This window comes from Excalfactoria chinensis, chromosome 1 (genome assembly GCF_039878825.1).
Source record: "Excalfactoria chinensis isolate bCotChi1 chromosome 1, bCotChi1.hap2, whole genome shotgun sequence".
NCBI lineage: Eukaryota > Metazoa > Chordata > Aves > Galliformes > Phasianidae > Excalfactoria > Excalfactoria chinensis.
Window position 1 is genome coordinate 50,473,566 of NC_092825.1, and position 16,775 is coordinate 50,490,340.

General features: G+C 39.7%; 1 protein-coding gene across 1 annotated transcript in view; it reads left to right on the forward strand.

Moving 5' to 3' along the window:
• The window catches only part of LOC140249522 (bactericidal permeability-increasing protein-like), a 24,005-nt gene extending 12,642 nt beyond the window's left edge, over positions 1-11,363 (forward strand). The window contains exons 5-16 of the mRNA XM_072331342.1: positions 553-711; positions 1,432-1,495; positions 1,583-1,643; positions 2,674-2,765; positions 4,074-4,247; positions 5,326-5,379; positions 6,242-6,412; positions 7,031-7,098; positions 8,619-8,661; positions 9,697-9,760; positions 10,667-10,743; positions 11,295-11,363. Coding sequence (XP_072187443.1) covers positions 553-711; positions 1,432-1,495; positions 1,583-1,643; positions 2,674-2,765; positions 4,074-4,247; positions 5,326-5,379; positions 6,242-6,412; positions 7,031-7,098; positions 8,619-8,661; positions 9,697-9,760; positions 10,667-10,743; positions 11,295-11,363 — 1,096 coding nt within the window. The remainder of the gene's footprint in view (positions 1-552; positions 712-1,431; positions 1,496-1,582; positions 1,644-2,673; positions 2,766-4,073; positions 4,248-5,325; positions 5,380-6,241; positions 6,413-7,030; positions 7,099-8,618; positions 8,662-9,696; positions 9,761-10,666; positions 10,744-11,294) is intronic.
• Positions 11,364-16,775: the final 5,412 nt, after the last annotated feature.

The window sequence follows — 16,775 nt, forward strand, 5'->3', positions numbered from 1 at the left end:
ATTTGCTAGAAATTGTGAATAAGGAAATTGGTGAGGGGTGTATGTCATAGCAGGGATTTTTACAGAAAGGAGAAAGAACAAGCATGTTTGAAGAAAGAATAACAGGGACGAGCATATACATTAGAAAGGATTACTGAAATTTTTGACAGGAAAACGAGAATCAGAACAATTACACAGTTGAGATCCACTGGGTTATATTTTTGTTAGCTAACTGACTTCTAGTGCTGCAGTCCCAAAGGCCTTCAGGATGATCTGTCATGAGGGACTGAAAGATCTTCCGTCACTGTGAAATTCTGACATTTTTGCAAACTCTTCAAATTCTGCATATGTCAAATTCATGTCCTGAAGACTCATGCATATAACCTGTCTTAAATGCAATACATGTGCCTGTTTGACTTTAATCACTAAAGAAAAACATAATTCATTCTTGATGATAGGAGCCAGTAGTCCTTTCAAAACTGATTTACAGGTAGTATCTTAAATTATTCCGTTAGAGGACATGATTCCCTGACTGAGATTCGTTCCTATTTTATTTTGTTTTGTTTTTCTAAGTAGCAAAGACCAAGGAGGATTTACCCTGTCCGTCTCAGAACTGTTCATTGCAGTTGTCTTCAAAGTATCACGGGACAGCACAGGCCACTTGTCTGTGTTGCTGCACAGTTGCCAGTTGAGCATTGGTAGTGTAAAAGTCACATTAAATGAAGGATTTAGGTATGTATGCTAGGTATGTATTGAAGATTTTCTAATTACTCTGGGGGAAGTAACAGAGTTTGTCACATAAGGGCCACTTTTCAAATTGTGCTGTTCAGAGATCCAAGTAACTACTGAAGGATCAAATTAGACTTTTAAAGGTCTGTTTGTTGTAAGCAGTCTCCCTTGCTGAGTGTGTGAAGGGTGGCTAATCTGCATTTCTTTGTGCAAACACCAAAAAATGAGCTGACTAGACGTCCTGCATTTGAAAAATTTGACACTTTCCTACATTAAATGGTACAAGATGGCAAATGGAAATTTGCAGGAAGGGATCTGGATTCATTATGCATTTTGACAAGCTGACCTACAATTTAACTACAAAACTTGATATTTAAAAAAAATATATGACATAATTTTTGTAGTTCTCCTTGTTTTGATTTTCTAGAGAGCCTTTTATATTTAAAATGTGGCTGTTATCAGCATGTTAACATTAATATTCACAGCTTTGCAGATGATTGCCTTCTAAATAGCTCCAACAAGACCCAGAACTCATAGCATTAGTACCGTCTACCAATATTGGTAATTGGTTTTCATTAATCTAAATGACTCTACCAATATTGGTAATTGGTTTTCATTAATCTAAATGACATTGATGCCCTAGCCTGGAAGATTCTATGGTTTTATGTTTCAGAGACTTCAGTCTGTGGTAAAAAGTGTTTGTGTTCATTTCCTTTTCTTCAGCTGGATCTATAGCTTCCTATCTGGTTATCTTGAGAAGGCCATTCATTCCAAACTGAATGAAAATGTAAGTTTGAAAAGATTATTTCAGCTACTGAAGGGAGGAGTTCAAAGACAGCCCTTACATTGCTGACTTCTCTCTCTTTTCCTATAGATATGCCTAAATATCAAATACAAAATACAAATGATGGATGCACAGCTTAGAAAGCAGAAGGGTGAGCTGCTGATTTGAACTTTTTGAGTCATTTTCACTGTTTGTAGTGTTTTTATCACTTGCCAATCCACCCCTGTGTTCACAGTACAAAAACAAAACAAAACAAAACAAAAAAGCAAAGAGATAAAGACTGAGCCATTGTCCTCTATGTTAATCCATTTCAGATTCTTAGAAATCTCCTTCAAGAACCTTATAGACAATATTCAGATTTCTTCTGTGCCCATAGCAGGTCACCTGTAATCTTTCAGTTTGTTGTAGCTGACCCATATTATTTCCTTTGATTTTCAAGATGAACATTTTCCCACTGATCCTTTATGCTCTCGCTACAGTGGACATAAGAAAATCTGAGTTAGCAGTAATCCACTAAAAAGCTAACAAACATCCAGTCATGCACTGCAGTCCTGCAGGATCTCACAAACTAAGCCCATCGTGTTTTAAACTTGAGGTCAGTGAGATAATGAACTGATGCAGGAAGACAGAGTCACCCTAAGCATATTTCTCCTCACCGCAGTAACGAGTTCATAATCTCTGTGTGAACTCACCATTTCTCTTTCAAACCATCTAATTATTTACACAGTGTGAATTTTCCAATAATAATAAAAAAAAAAAAAAGTCAGGCTGAAGTTGTAAACACAAAACAATCATAGAATCACAAGGTTGGAAAGGACCTACGAGATCATCTAGTCCAACCGTCCTCCCATTACCATTGCTACCACAAGCTACTAAACCATATCTCATATCTCAAGGGGATCTTGCCCTAGATACTGCAGTGTGTGAGAGCAGATTTCCGAGTAGTCGGTTCAGTTGTGAAACAAGAGAAGTAGGTCTATAACTGGAGGAACTGGTGACTTTCCCAGAAAGTGGTCTCACTTTTTCTCTTACTGCAAGTTTTTATTTTCTTCTTCCTTCTCCCACTATTCCCCTTCATCAGATTCATCATTTCTAGAACGCCTTTGCCTTTAACTAAATAAAAGCTGCTATGATGCTCTTGTAATAATGCCCATTTCGTTTTTGTCTGTTATTTTTTCTAGTCTTAAGCCAAATAGATGCCTTTGCACAAATAGACTATTCTCTAGTTAGTTCTCCTGCAGTCTTCAAATCACACATTAACTTGGATTTGAAGGTAATTCGCCATTAATATCTCTGTGCTCTCAAAGTCTCTTCTGATCCTCTTCTGCCTTTATTCTTTTCTTTTTTTTCACTACAGTCTTGCTCAGACCCTTCACTGTTGAGTTAGAAAAGCAAGAAGGATTTGGAATGTTTTTGGTAGGGGCTGTTTTGGAAACAAGACACAAGTTTATTTAATATAGTAACTACATTGGTTAATTCGCCAAAATAAATGATTTCAGTTGAATCCCTTCAGAGATGCTTTATAATGAGTGATACATAATTTACGATCCCTACCAATGTAATTACAATCCAAAGTGATTGTTTTGGGATGGGTCCATGTCTTGTATATGAACAGGTCACATCAAAAAGACTTCTCACAGATAGCATACAGCAGTTCCTTTCTCACTAATTTTTCACCTTTTCTGGCAAGAGATATCCCAGAAGCTTCAATCATCCTTGTAATGTAGAGCATCCCTATTGCTCTCAACACTGGCTTCAGTTTAGAAAGACATGCTAGAATAACAGCTGAAACTCTCTGCTTATTTTATTCAAGAAACACCATCCACAGGGAAAAAAAAAAATAAAATAAAATAAAAAGAAAAAAGAAAAAGAAAAAAAGAAACACACCAAACTTCCCTGCAGACCTTCTTCAAAGATGATATACACAGATTAAAAGTATTTAGCAATACTGTTAATTCTTCAGCTATAGTTAGTTCAGATTTACAAGCTAAACTTTAACATGCTGACACCCATTACGAGATTACAGATAAATCAGGAAAAGAAGTGATTGGTCTTCAGTGTTCCCTGGAACAAGATGATCCTTGATGGTTTTAAGTTGCCATTTTCCAACTCTCAATCTTTTTTTATCAGAGTTAGGTGTTTCCATTGTGTCAACCTCTTACACTTCTTTTATTGCTTTTCAGGAGGTAGGGAGGAGTTCCTGAGGAATCTCCTTAAAAGTCACTCTTAGATTAAGTCAACAACTGTATCTTTGCAGCAGAAGAAAACTGTGGTCTAGAGGATTTTTATTGTGACGGGTGGTGGCAGTTCAGAACATTCATTTCAGTGCTCAAATTCAGACTTGGAAAGTGTGGAGGCCAGGTTCTCTATGATTCCTGTTTGTTTTTTCCAAAAGAACTTCAATTTGCTGATTTTCAGGGCATACAAGAAATTCTTGCTTGCTTCAGGTTTTACTTACTGTCAATTTTATCTTCAAGTTAATAAGATAGAATAAGAATTCCCTCTGTTCAACCACTACTAATGCATTCTGACAAATACAAATGCTTAACAAGTATAAGTACGTGTTAATAACTCTTTGCAGGGCACAGTCTATCCAGTAGGAAATCACACAGACCCTCCATTTGTGCCTGCTCCATTTGGTCTCCCAAACAAAAGTGATTCCATGCTCTACTTCGGAGTCTCCAATTATTTTCTTAAGTCTGCTACACTGGCTTACTACAGAGCAGGGGTCTTTAACATCACCATCTCCAAAGACGTGAGTATAATTTGTATATAGTAGAATTACAAATACCAGAAGCACGAATGGTCAGCAGAGGAGATTAATTCTTTACAGGCTGCCCAGGGAAGTGATGGAATCACCATCACTGGAGGTGCTCAGGAAATGTATGAATGTGGCACTGAGGGTCGTGGTCAGTGGGTATAGCGGGGATGGGTAGACAGTTGGACTGGGTGATCTCAGTGGTCTTTTCCAATCTTAATGATTCTGTGATACTGTGGTTATGTTTTCCATGTCACACAGATCCAGATCAGAATTCTACCACTTCTAAGACTGAACTGGGACATTTTTTCTTCATTTCATCATTTTAGATAGTCAGAGTCTCCCTCAGACCTGAACTTACTGGCAGCTCTAGGCAGTAGATGGCAGAGATGAATGTCACAGAGCTGGTGCGCAACGCGTGCATGAAATAACCAAAGAAAGCTTTCCTCTGCATGAGTTCCAGCGGAAAAGGCAAGATAGGAAAAAGAATACTTAGTCCACTGTCCGCTGCATAGAGGCCCACAACATAGGTATTGGCTGTGCTGAAAGCAGCAAAATAAGGCAAAAAGCAGGTACAGGGGAAGTAAGCTTTCAGCTGTGGGTGAAGAACATATAAAACTTGTCCCAGAAATGCTGTTTCCACAACATTAGTAGACACAGATTCCAAGAAGTTTTGCTAGCTGAACATTGCTAAGAGGGTCTGGCACTGGCAAACATCAACACAGCGGTCAGCAGAAAAAGGGCAAATAAGATTTTTGAGTCCTATCTGACAGATTCATTGTATTCCATCTAAGAAAGTCCCAAAGGCAGGAAGAAAGCAGGATGCCAGGTCTGTTCTTCTAAAGTACTCACTGTCTGGTAGGAGCCTCTGAGATAGATCCATTAGAAAGAAATCTTTCTCTCCTCTATTCCGTAGAGTATTGTGGCTCCCCTAGGAATCATTCTGTGCAAAGGAAATACTAAATGTAAACATGGATTACCCAGAGTCAAAGCAAATAGAGTCAAAGTGTTTTTTTCAAGGAAGCCCTTATTTTTAAGCTCATATAAAGACCTGATTGATTTCATTTGTTTACAGCTTGCTACTGCTTTTAACCTAACTACTGCCACACTGAAAGATTTTCTTCCTGAGGTAGGTACTTCTGCTCGTACAGATCTTTTAAGAATGAGCAGTAGTTGATGTCTGCTGTGGATATTATCTGTGTCACATATTTGCAAAAGTCTGGAGAAGACAAGGAGGCTGAGCTGCTTTACAAGTAGTGGAAGATTCAAACATACATGTTTTCTCCTCATAACTCATTGTCCTTCCTAAGTATATCATTCTACTCTGAAGTCATTCTTTGTCCCCATGAATACCAAATTCACTCTCAGTCTCTGAAACAGTTGTAAAGACTATGTGGTGTACATCTTCTCCAAGATCAGTCTCCTTTTATTCCTGTTGAAGTAAAGGCATCTCTGTTGTGCTAGGCTGAGTCCTCTATGTTAAGATACCTTCTGGCTGCAGGAAATTGTATACAATGGGAAGTAATAGTCATGAGCATATATATATATATATATATATATATATATATAAATGACTCTTCTGGAAGGCTGCTCTTCCAGTGTTTTTGTGTGTTGTCATATTGTCAGAGTCATCACTTTTTGTGTGCAGGGAGGGGGGTGGAAATTGCTCATTTCCCTCATTGCCTCACTTCTTTAGCATGTGTTACTGGTCTCCTCCTTTTGAAGTGCTTTAAATTATTATGTTCAATATTAGTGGGTCTAAAGCTTCTTCATTCGCTTTGCGGTCTCTGCAACTCAGAATATATGCCATGCTAATTTCAACATTTAAAGCGGTGTGATAAAAATTGAGTATTTCGAAGTTACTCTTGAGTTTAACAAGAGTTTTGTTATATGTTGTGAGGTAGCCATGGAAACTGTAGTTAAAAAAAAACCAAAACAACTTAAGCTGCAGGAACTCCACATTCAACCTTTTTCTCTCTGAAATCCCACAGATTGCTCTGCATTGCCTAACAGCGTGCCCATTGCTTCTGAAGCTGATGGCTACATCACCACCTGTTGTCAGTTTGCAGTCAGATACATGCAGACTATGGATCACTGGGTCTGTACAGGTGTTTGCTGTTCTGCCAAATTCAACCATCCAGTACATCTTTACGGGGAATCTAGTAAGTAGCATGAACTAGAAGATAACATTCAGTGCTGAGGCTGAACAAATGATGCAGTAATCTTTCAAGTCCTTCAAAAATCAGAGATCAGCTTAATATACCATATACAAGCCTGACACAAATGTACGTACTATTCCATTGCATTTCACAGGGAAGAAATGTGCACTACATACTGTAGAATTTAATATGCAGGTACAATATGCAATTTATGAATCCCATTTTTCCCATGTGGGAGGTTAAGTGATTATTTGAGAATAAAATGTAATATATACAAATGGGATTATCTGACATTCCTAACTTGTTCTCTCTTGTTCAGTGTATCCCCAGACATCTTTTTATTAGGTTGAAAGTAATCCAGTTAAGTCAGCCATGCAGGGATTTAAATGATACTAATGATAAGGAAGCAATCAGGGCAGTATTATCACTTCACTCAGGTAATCCCTGCTGCACTCAGAAAGCAGCAAATTGACAAATGATTTCACTATTTATACATACTGACTAAATATAATGTTTAGGCGCTGTGCTTCCAATGACAAAAAGATATTGCGTTTGTGTCTGTAGCTCAGACAGTATCTACATATACAGTCACAGAAGATGGTTTTGTTTTTTTCCCCACAGACAACGAGTACCAGAAGCAACTTGGCAGTAATCAAACAGAAGCTGATAATCTCATTATTTCTGAAGAGGTAATTAAGGAAAATTCAGAAAGCAACATTAATGATTCAAACACTAGGACCCACCAGAACGTCTTTCTGTCTATCCAACAACACTTGTTTCACCATGAGAAAAAGAGCAAAAAAAACCTTCTTTCTCACAGGGGCTCTAAAATACTTTTGACTATTTAATCTATACTGTGAAGATAAAATATAATAATTTTGGGGAATAACCACGTCTCCTGTACAACATGATATTACCCCTTTCTCAAGGTTAAACACCCCTCCAAATGAATGTTCAACATATTCAGTATCTTAAAGTCACCTGTTTTAGTCTGTGCTGATGCTAGAGAATGAGTTTTGGTTGTTTATTCTAAGCCCTTTACATGTTGCTGCCTTGCCATGTCTGAACATCATTAACAGATGCCATTGTGAAAACACTTTACAAGAGCAGTGCAGCAAGCTCTCTGTACGCCTTTACATGTAGGGAAGGGAACAGTGACACTACGTAGCTGATGCTACAACATGCTGTCAAACAAATGAGACTAGAAGTGTCTCTAATTTGAAACAATGCTCAGAACTTTTTAGATCCTGCTTAGATCTTGCTGGTTTTCTGGTTACCTACAGGTTGTGTGTTTTCAGCTGGCTTTCAGCAAATTTTATTCACACTTCAAACTCAGTGATGTTCTAGAGCCACTTTATCCCTAAATATGTAATTGTATAGAATTGCAGACTTTCAGGAATATCCATGTTTCTTCTTGGTAGCTGTGTTCTGCAAGCTGGATCAGAATTCCAGAGTATATTGTATTTTTTAATCTATTACATTTCCATTAGAGAAAAATGTAGGCAGCCTTTTTTGAGTTTTGGTCACTGGTCCCTTTTAACAGAAAAAGAGGACTTGGAATGATCAGAGCCTGACAGTATGAGTTCAAGAAAGAATCCTGCCACACAAAACTTTTGACATGAGACTGTTCTTCTGCTCATCAGGACAATGTGTTTGTTTGTTGTGGGTTTTTTTCCCCCAGAATTATGTTTACAGTTATCTGGGTGTGTATCACAGACATCAGCAAAAGAAGTTAGACTGGGCTGGGACTGGGTAGCAGCTCATCCAAATCATGTTGAGGAAAGTGTAGTTCAGCCACTGCAGGAAATGGCAATTCCAGAGAGATTTCTCCTTACAAATCTTGTAGTTGTCGCCCAAGACTACAGATGACTGTAGAAGTAGGTTGATTTCAGAAAGATCTCATTAATTCTAGAACAAGCGAATAGTCGTCTGTTTGATAAAATGCTGTGAAGAATCAGGCAAAATTAAATACGTTAATCAGCATGAAATCAAGAAGAAGTTTGACAAATGAAATGTAAAAGGAAATGCCAATTGTCACTGCCTGCTATGCTTCTGGATTCAATTGTTGTACACACATTCTGCAGCAACTTAAGAAAAAAAAAATACATATATTCTTTTTTCTGGAGAGTGTTTCTTCAAGAATGTTCACTTCAAGCAACGACTGTGTCAAACCACTGTTGCTGAATCCTTTTTTACTTCTTCCATTTAGGCTCCAGTTCTCCCTGCTGCACTCTGCTGTTGGCTTCTCTCAGGTAAGTTAACAATTTCAGTGCCTAAAACAGGTAGCTGAGCCCTTCAGAGTTAAAAGCAGTTCAGCCAAACTTGTTGCTGGACATTTCTCCATCTGCCTTGGAGATCATCTGCCACTGCTCTTTCTGCATTCAAATACATTGCCTGTTTTGTTTGTTTGTTCCTTTCTGGTAAGAGGAGGTAACTCCTGGGGTGTTTCTTTTGTCAACAGAGACAGCAAATATCATAATTACCATGCAACATTAATTGAAACAGGGAGAAGTGTCTGCCTAGCCTGCATGACCTAGTCTGCCATCACAATTGATTTTACTGGCTTCTGCATCCAGCAGGACAAAGGCAGGCATGGGGCTACCATTTCTAGCTGTTTCTGACAGCCAGCCTGAATTCACAGCTGGAATAAGTAGACATAACATTAGGAATGAGTACAATGTCCAACTTAAGCTCAGCTTCAGGAATTATCTTGAAACACTCCAAGCAAATAAAAGGAGAGTACAAAACAGGGAGTAAAAGAAACAGCATGCCACTGGATAGATCATTCATCATACACTGAGAATTGGTCAGGGTAACTCTACAGCAGCTCAACTCAACCTGCACCTTTAAGTGAAAACACCAAGCACAGCAGGATAAGACAGAGCACGAGAGGGGGCAGATATTGCCACCCAGAACACAGTTCATTTCTGAGAATTTAGACTTGAAATCTGAAATGGAATTAAACAGATTGCATTCCTGCAGTTAAGGTTGAGTTCAGATACTTAACACACAGAAACAAAAAATAGGATTGCAAGAAAAATAAACACTGCATTGCCTTGTATATTCACATCATCCAGGTGCTATTTAAAACAACAACAAAAAAGCATCTTTCTTTTTTTTTATTATTATTTTTGTAACCTGAGATTTTCTTCACCATTTTTCTTTCTTTGCAATGAAAGATCTTGTTTCTGATCTTTTGCAGTTCTAACCCTCACTTTCCATCCTCATGCTGCAGTCCCCTGGGTATCATGCAATAATCACCAAATGTATTTCCCCCTTTACTGCAGGTCTCACTGGTGGAGAATTTTCTGTCTTACACTTTACGGAGGGTAGTAATCCCAGTAATCAATGGTAAGGATTGTGACCAGTTCCTGAGCACAGTTGGTGAGAAAGCGAGACTGAAACCATTAAAGAGAGTGCACAGCTTCGAAGGCTGGAACAGAGCAAGTCTCATCTCCTTTCCAAACAATGTGCATGAGTTTCCTTCTCACTGAAAGAAGTGCAGCAGCAGAGGGCATGCAGGCTTGAGTCTCATCACAACAGAGTCAAGCCATAACCAGAGAATGACCCAGACCTGGGAAGCTCAGAAGCACATCTGCGTCTTGTGGCTTTGGGATAGTGTGATATTATCACTCCCCTCTGTATATGCACTCTGCCTGCTGCCCCAGGCAGAACAAAGTAGAAAATCAGCTCAGTGAGATGTAGAGAGTGAGGGATAATGATTAAAGAGGTGCAAGTAGAAAGAAACATATGGAAGAGTATAGAAGGTGCCTGGGGGGATAAACGAGCAAGTTGTTTATCTTGCTGAGGAAAGAGGTGAGACACTGAGGAGGGAAAAGGAGGGATGCAAAAGTCAGATGGTTGGAAAAGCAAGTAGGACTAAATCTGGGGCTTCACCCAGGAAAGTAGGAATGGATGAAAATAAGAGGGACCCACAGGCTTAGATGGACATATTGAGAATATAATGAAAGGAAGTTGGCAAATAAGCCAGTGGGAAACAGCAGAAACCACATCCCATGGAGTAGATGTCTGAGAAGGAACAAAGGCAGACTGCAGTGTCAGACAGCTGAGAAATTTTGAGAGGTCTGTCCACTACTTTTTCATGGGAATTGTTGCTTCTTTGCAAACAGAAGCATCACAGATACAGTGGTGACTGATTAAAAGGAGATCTTAAAACTAATTGAGTTCCTACTGAAAAATGCTTCTGAAGTATTTTATTATTATTTACAGATATATTTATATTTGTCCTTCTTTAAGATAAATTAGGAAAAGGATTTCCTCTTCCTAACTTGGCCTACACCAGCCTGGTTGGACCTGTAATAAAAATGAATCAGGTGAGAAGCCTCACTTTTAGTTAAATAATATTGATTCTTTTTTAGGTCTGTAAATGTGTGCATATTGCTGTGTTGGGTCATTCTAAAGATAGCTGATAGTAAAGCTTTAACCATTCAGTAGATTGAAAATCCACACTCTGGATGAAAAATGTACACACACACACCCCACCAGACCAGAATGCTTTGAGCAGTTGTATGATTGTGAAGGGACCTCTAGCCTTTTGGGGGAATCCCAGCAAAGTGGAAACGCCACAGAGGCAGCTGTGCTGTCCCCAGCAGGTCTTAGGAGCATTGAATGAGCTCTCGCTACTATGACCTTTCCATAGTACTGGAAAGCTGAGATGCAACCTTGTGGTTAGCATTACCCAGCATTCTGGGGGACTGTGTTAACTAACATCAGATCCTATCTGTACCCTGAAGTCAACTGCATTTCAGGAAGCACAAAGCCATGCTTGTCTACTGCACTGCTGAGGGTCTAATCGTCAAATCTACTAACTCCAAACATGTCCATCTGAAATTTAAGGTCATTTTACATGTTCTTGTTTCCTCAGGGTCATCTTGTGATTTTCACTGATGTTCACTACAAACATGAGCAAGGGGAAGATGAGGACCTTCACTGACACCCCTAATGCCCCTTTTCTTTCAAACAACAATAGAGAAAAAAAGAGGTCTTCCTTCTTCTGGCTTGCATGGAGTAGATGCTATAACATTAGAAACATGGATCTTGGTTGCTATTTTTTGCTGTTTCTTCCCTTTTCATGAACCAAATCTGTTGGTTTTTAGTATAGTGGGTATAGCTGACTTTTATTGATGCGTTAGAAAACTTGTTGCAGTATGATGGGAAGGAGTGGCTGGGTCTTCTTGTGTTAGGAACACCAAGTTTTATTAATTTCAGGAACCAGTTATTGCATTATTCAACTTATCTCCATTAGTGTTAGCAACATTGTATGTATAGAGTGAGATCTTAGTTTTTGTAATATTTTCACAGCTTGTCCCTTTGTAACTGGATGCCGTGAGTGGGAACAGATTCATGAAATATAGTGAATTATCATAGAATCACAGAACTGAAATTGACGTTGAAGTAACCTCCAACGGCCATCTAGTCCAGAGATCACCTTAGAACAGGACTAATTAAATCATGTTGCTGCAGGCTGCGCCCATGTGAGTTTTGAACCTCTCCAAGGACAGAAATTCCACAACCTTCTGGGTAACATTTTAACATTTATTTAACCAGCTTCAGAGTAAATTTATTTTCCTGTTATCAAATCAGAGTTTCCCATGTTCCAACTTGTGTCCACTGCCTTTTTTCTATATACTGTGCACTTCCAAGAAGAGCCCAGCTCCATCTTCTCTGTATCCTCAGATCAGAAAGTTGTAGAAAAGAAAAAGGTCTTGGCAGGCTCTCTTTCCCAAGCTAAGCATACTTCATCTCTCATACTGTCCCAGTAGATTGTGTTCTCCAGCCTCATAACCTTTTTCATGATATCTGCTAGACTTGATCCAGGATGTCAATATCATTCTTGTAGTGGGGAGCCCAAATTGGACACACTAATTCAAACAGTCTTGCTAGTGCCAAATAGAAAGGAAGAAACACTTACCTTCGCATGCAGCTCTATGTTCAACCTCGCTGTCCACTAACATTCACAGATTCTTTTCTGCATAGTTTGTTTCTAAAGATCCCCTAGCCTGGACTGATGCAGGGCATTACTCCCTCCCAGACGCGAGGAGTGTATTGATTGCTCCACACTGGTTGGTGTCATGCACAAAGTTGCCAAGAGTGTACAGTCCCATCATTCACACCAGAAGTGGAAGAATTAAGCAGTGCTGATCGCAATGTTGATTCCCATGGGACACCCACTAGTTGCCAGTCAACACCTGGACGGTCAACATTTTGTTGATCGCAACTCTGATTCTGGGCCACACAGCCAATTTTTTACCTTCCTTCTCCACCCTGTAAATCACCAGCTTGATGAGAATAATAGAGACTGTTTCAAAGACATTAATCTAGCTAAAGTGATAAAGGATAATCAGGGTATAACATATCCACTGCCCTTCCCTTGTCCACAGCACCAGTCAGTTCATCACAGAAAGCAATGAAGCTGGTCAGGTGTGATATGCCTCTAGAATACCCGTGCTGGCTGCTCCCAGTTACATTATCCTTCCTGTGCTTTAGAAATGGCTTCTAAGATACTTTACTCCATATCCATCCCAGGGTCTGACATGAGACTGACCATCTTGTATTTTGCTGTGTCATTCTCCTTGCCTTTCTTGAAGGCAGGTGTGATGTCTGCCTTTATTTCCAGTCACAAGGAACTTCTGACTGCCATGACTTTGACAGAGAGCAGCTTATTTCTGTGATCAGTCAGCCAGCACCTTTGGGTGCTTTCTGTCTGGTCCCATGGATTTGTGTCCATCCATGTGGGTTAAGTGATCCCAAACACTGCCTTTCTCTGCTGTGGGTTATACCTTGTTTCCATAGGCTTTGCAAAGAGCTCAGAGACCTGTGAGTCCTGATGACAGATCTTACTAGTGAAGACATCTTTTTCTACATCTCTTGTCACAAGTCCCTGGCCTCCTAAGCAATGGACCCATACTCTCCTTAGACTTAATTTTGCTATTGATGTATTTAGAGCCCTTCGCCTCCCACAACTGCTTCAGCTCCAAGTGAGTTTTGGCTTTCCTGACTTCATTCTACATGTACAAGCAATGTCTTTGCACTCCTTTTAAGTAGCTGGTCCCAGTTTCCATCTCCTGTATGCTTCCTTTTCATGTCTGAGCTCACTTAAGAGCTCCGTGTTCATCCACTCTGGCCTTTTGCCACAGTTGCTCAACCATCTGAACATTGTTCTTGTGCTCTGAGGAGGTTGTCCTTGAAGATTAGCCAGCCCTGGGCCTTTGCTCTGCAGGGTATTTTCCCACAGATCTTGCCAAGCAGGCTCCTGGATTCTTCACATCTTAAGCCTACAGCTGTAATTCTGTATTTTTTCATCTTGCTCACTCCTCTCAGGATCTGAAACTCCACAGACTTGTGCTCACTGCAACTAAGACTGTCCTGTCCTTGATCGCCATCCAGCAGTTTTGCCTTGTCTGTGGGTAGCTGCAGTTCTTTGAGGGGACTGAGCTCCACAGAATTCTATAACACTGTAACTCAGATTTCTGGAACTGAAGAGCTTGTTTTTCCCTGTGTCGTTGTCACCACAGAGGAGACACTGAATGTACATGAAAAAGGAAAAATGCCTACAAATGTTACAGTACAGAAAGTTCTGTTCCATCTTGGGGCAGAAATGTGGCTTGGGGTTGATTTCTTTCTGAATCCATACATGCATCTACCTGACCAATGCTCCTTTTCTTAATTAAAAAAAAAAATCATCCTGAAACCAAAGAGAAGTAAATCACTGCAGGGCTTCCAACTCATTGTATTATACAGTGGGAGAAGAGCGACTAGAAAATGGACAGAAGAGCTCAAAAGAAATAGTTTGATATCCCTCATTGATAGTACTCCAGGCACTTCTTTCTGCCTATTTGGGAAGGAGAATTCATGGGATAAGGGAAAAAGAGAATGAAAGCCCTGCTGCCCATCTCTCTTCCAATGAGACGTGCTCCAGTACCAGCCAACAAGTGCCATGGCTGGATAGGCCTTTCCAAACCAAAGCCATGCCTTGGTGTGATGTTGCCCCTGAAGCCCCAGACTGTTGTTAACAAAGTGACAAAGCAATTGTTTCTTTGATGACTAAAGAGGATGCCGTATATACCAGCTGTTCCCCTGTATCATCCTATTTTTTCTATTAGGCACAACACCATTTTTGATCTGGTATTCTTAACTGACAGAATAAGTGATACCTATGCCTCAGCATGCTGCAGACTAAAGAGCGCAGAGAAAGGGGAGAATTAGGGAAGCAGGGAAAGGGAGCACCAAGCTACAGGCAGTGACTGGCATTGTGCAAACCAAAGTGATCTGCAGAGAGACAGCAACAAGTCTTCACTGATTGCTATACTGCTAAGTTCATTTTGTTTCCTGTATACTGGGTAAAAAGGATTGCAATCTGTATCCCCATTAGCATTTAGACTGAAGCAAAATTTGTGTTGCTCAGTAAGAATATCAAATTAAAACATTCCTTTTAGAAACTCTTTCTAATACGTCGAAGGGCATAATGTTACAAAGTAGAAACAATTTGCAGAGTATGTTTATATGCTATCTGCGTGCATCTGTAAGCAGATATCTGGCTTTTACAGGGATATTTGTAGAAAGAAATGATGAAGCCGTTCTGGAAGTGTTATTTACTCTATGCTGTGTTTTGCTGAAAGTTTTCCTTAAATTGGTGGTACTTCTTTAGAAGAACCATAAAATATTAGAGGGCTACGATGAGCATAAGATGAGATAGTTTTTGGACCGTTCTGTTGTTTGTAGATCTTGGAAACTTACGTGGTTGGAAACAATGACACTTTTCCCTTGCTCTGAAGGAACAGCAGCACTTGTGTAAAAAGAAGTGTAAGGAGAGGTTTACATACACGAGGATGTGAATTTTATTCATCTTCAGTAGCCAGAGGTATAAATAATGGTATGGTTACGCACGTGAGTACCTGTGGTGAGTGTTAGATCTGTATACAGCATGAGTATTTGTTGTCTGACAAGTGTTTTTACCCTTTTCTATTTGGGATTGCACAACGAAGTGACTCAGATTGTCCGGCTAGAAGTGCTCCATGCCTGAGGGAATACACACAAGCTAATTGATTAAATCACCTCTTTCATAAGTCATGTAGTACTGGTCAGCTGAAGGACAAGCAAGCAGAAGAAACAGAAAATACTGACTGCAAGTACTTGACACTATATTAGTATATACACCACAATAGTATATATACACAATTTCAGAACAGATGGGCCTAGACAGTTGTTTTCCATTTGTTCTTCCTAGCAGCTATGCATTTCTTTCTTTCTTTCACAGTACTCATTTGGTTATGAACGTTAGTCCTGTGCAACTAATGGAATATATTCTCCATTGGGTATCTTGTATCTGAAAAGCCAGTGCTACAAATGGAGCAACCACTGTGAGCTCAGCATCCCGGTGCCTGAGGACCTCCACCTACAGTTTATGCTGCCCTCTGCTTAGTCTCTAAATTAAATTAGAGTGATAGTTTTAACCTATGACACTCAAAATAGTTCAGGGCATGGTTATCTGAGAGGCCACTCCCTGTGTGATACTGCTGAAGGTGGCAGCAATTGGCTGTATTCAAGCTCTCAGCTCCTTCCTTTAAAAGACAGGGCCGTGGCTGCAGAGGGTTTTCTTGCAGCGTCCTCAACCCTGTGGTGTGGTACAGCAAGACACCTCATTCAGCCCTCAGAGGAGAGGTATGGTAACAAATACTTTGTGACTGTTCTTCATTGTGGAGTGTGTTGTTGGGAAGGGATAGATGTAGATAACACTGGCAAGATTTGGGGATTTTGAATTATGAGAACTGCGCCTGCATAGAAAACACATTTCCTTCCAGCATTTTGTTATACTCATGCATGAGAAAGATATGTTTCATTTACCTCTCAGCTTCTGACAGTGAAAATTAAAAAGAAAACACTAGTTTTACCAAAAGGCAAAGGTGTTCTGTGGGATTATTTAAAACCTTACAGCAAAACTAAGCCAATGTAATACCGTAATTTTGCAGCTTGCTTAAATTGTGATCATGACAAATTCTTCAGAGTTTTGAGATATGTTATTATCTCTAATAGGCGAATAAATAGCCAGTAAAAGATAGAGCAACATCTAAACTATTTTTCAGGTTTTAGGAGACAGTGCAGTCTTCCCCTAACAGATGGTTTCATCCCAGCTCTGCAATAGCCCTGTGGTAACTAAAGGGATTTTTTTGCATAAATGTAATGCTAGGAAAGATATGCTAATATTTTCAGCTGTCCATAATGTGGCATAGTAGCAGGGATTAAGGAAAATCATCACAATATGACCCACATATCACTCATGTTTGGTACCTCAGACAACAGCTGACTCCATAGAGTATTCTTCCTAGCTCTAGGGGAAAACAAACAA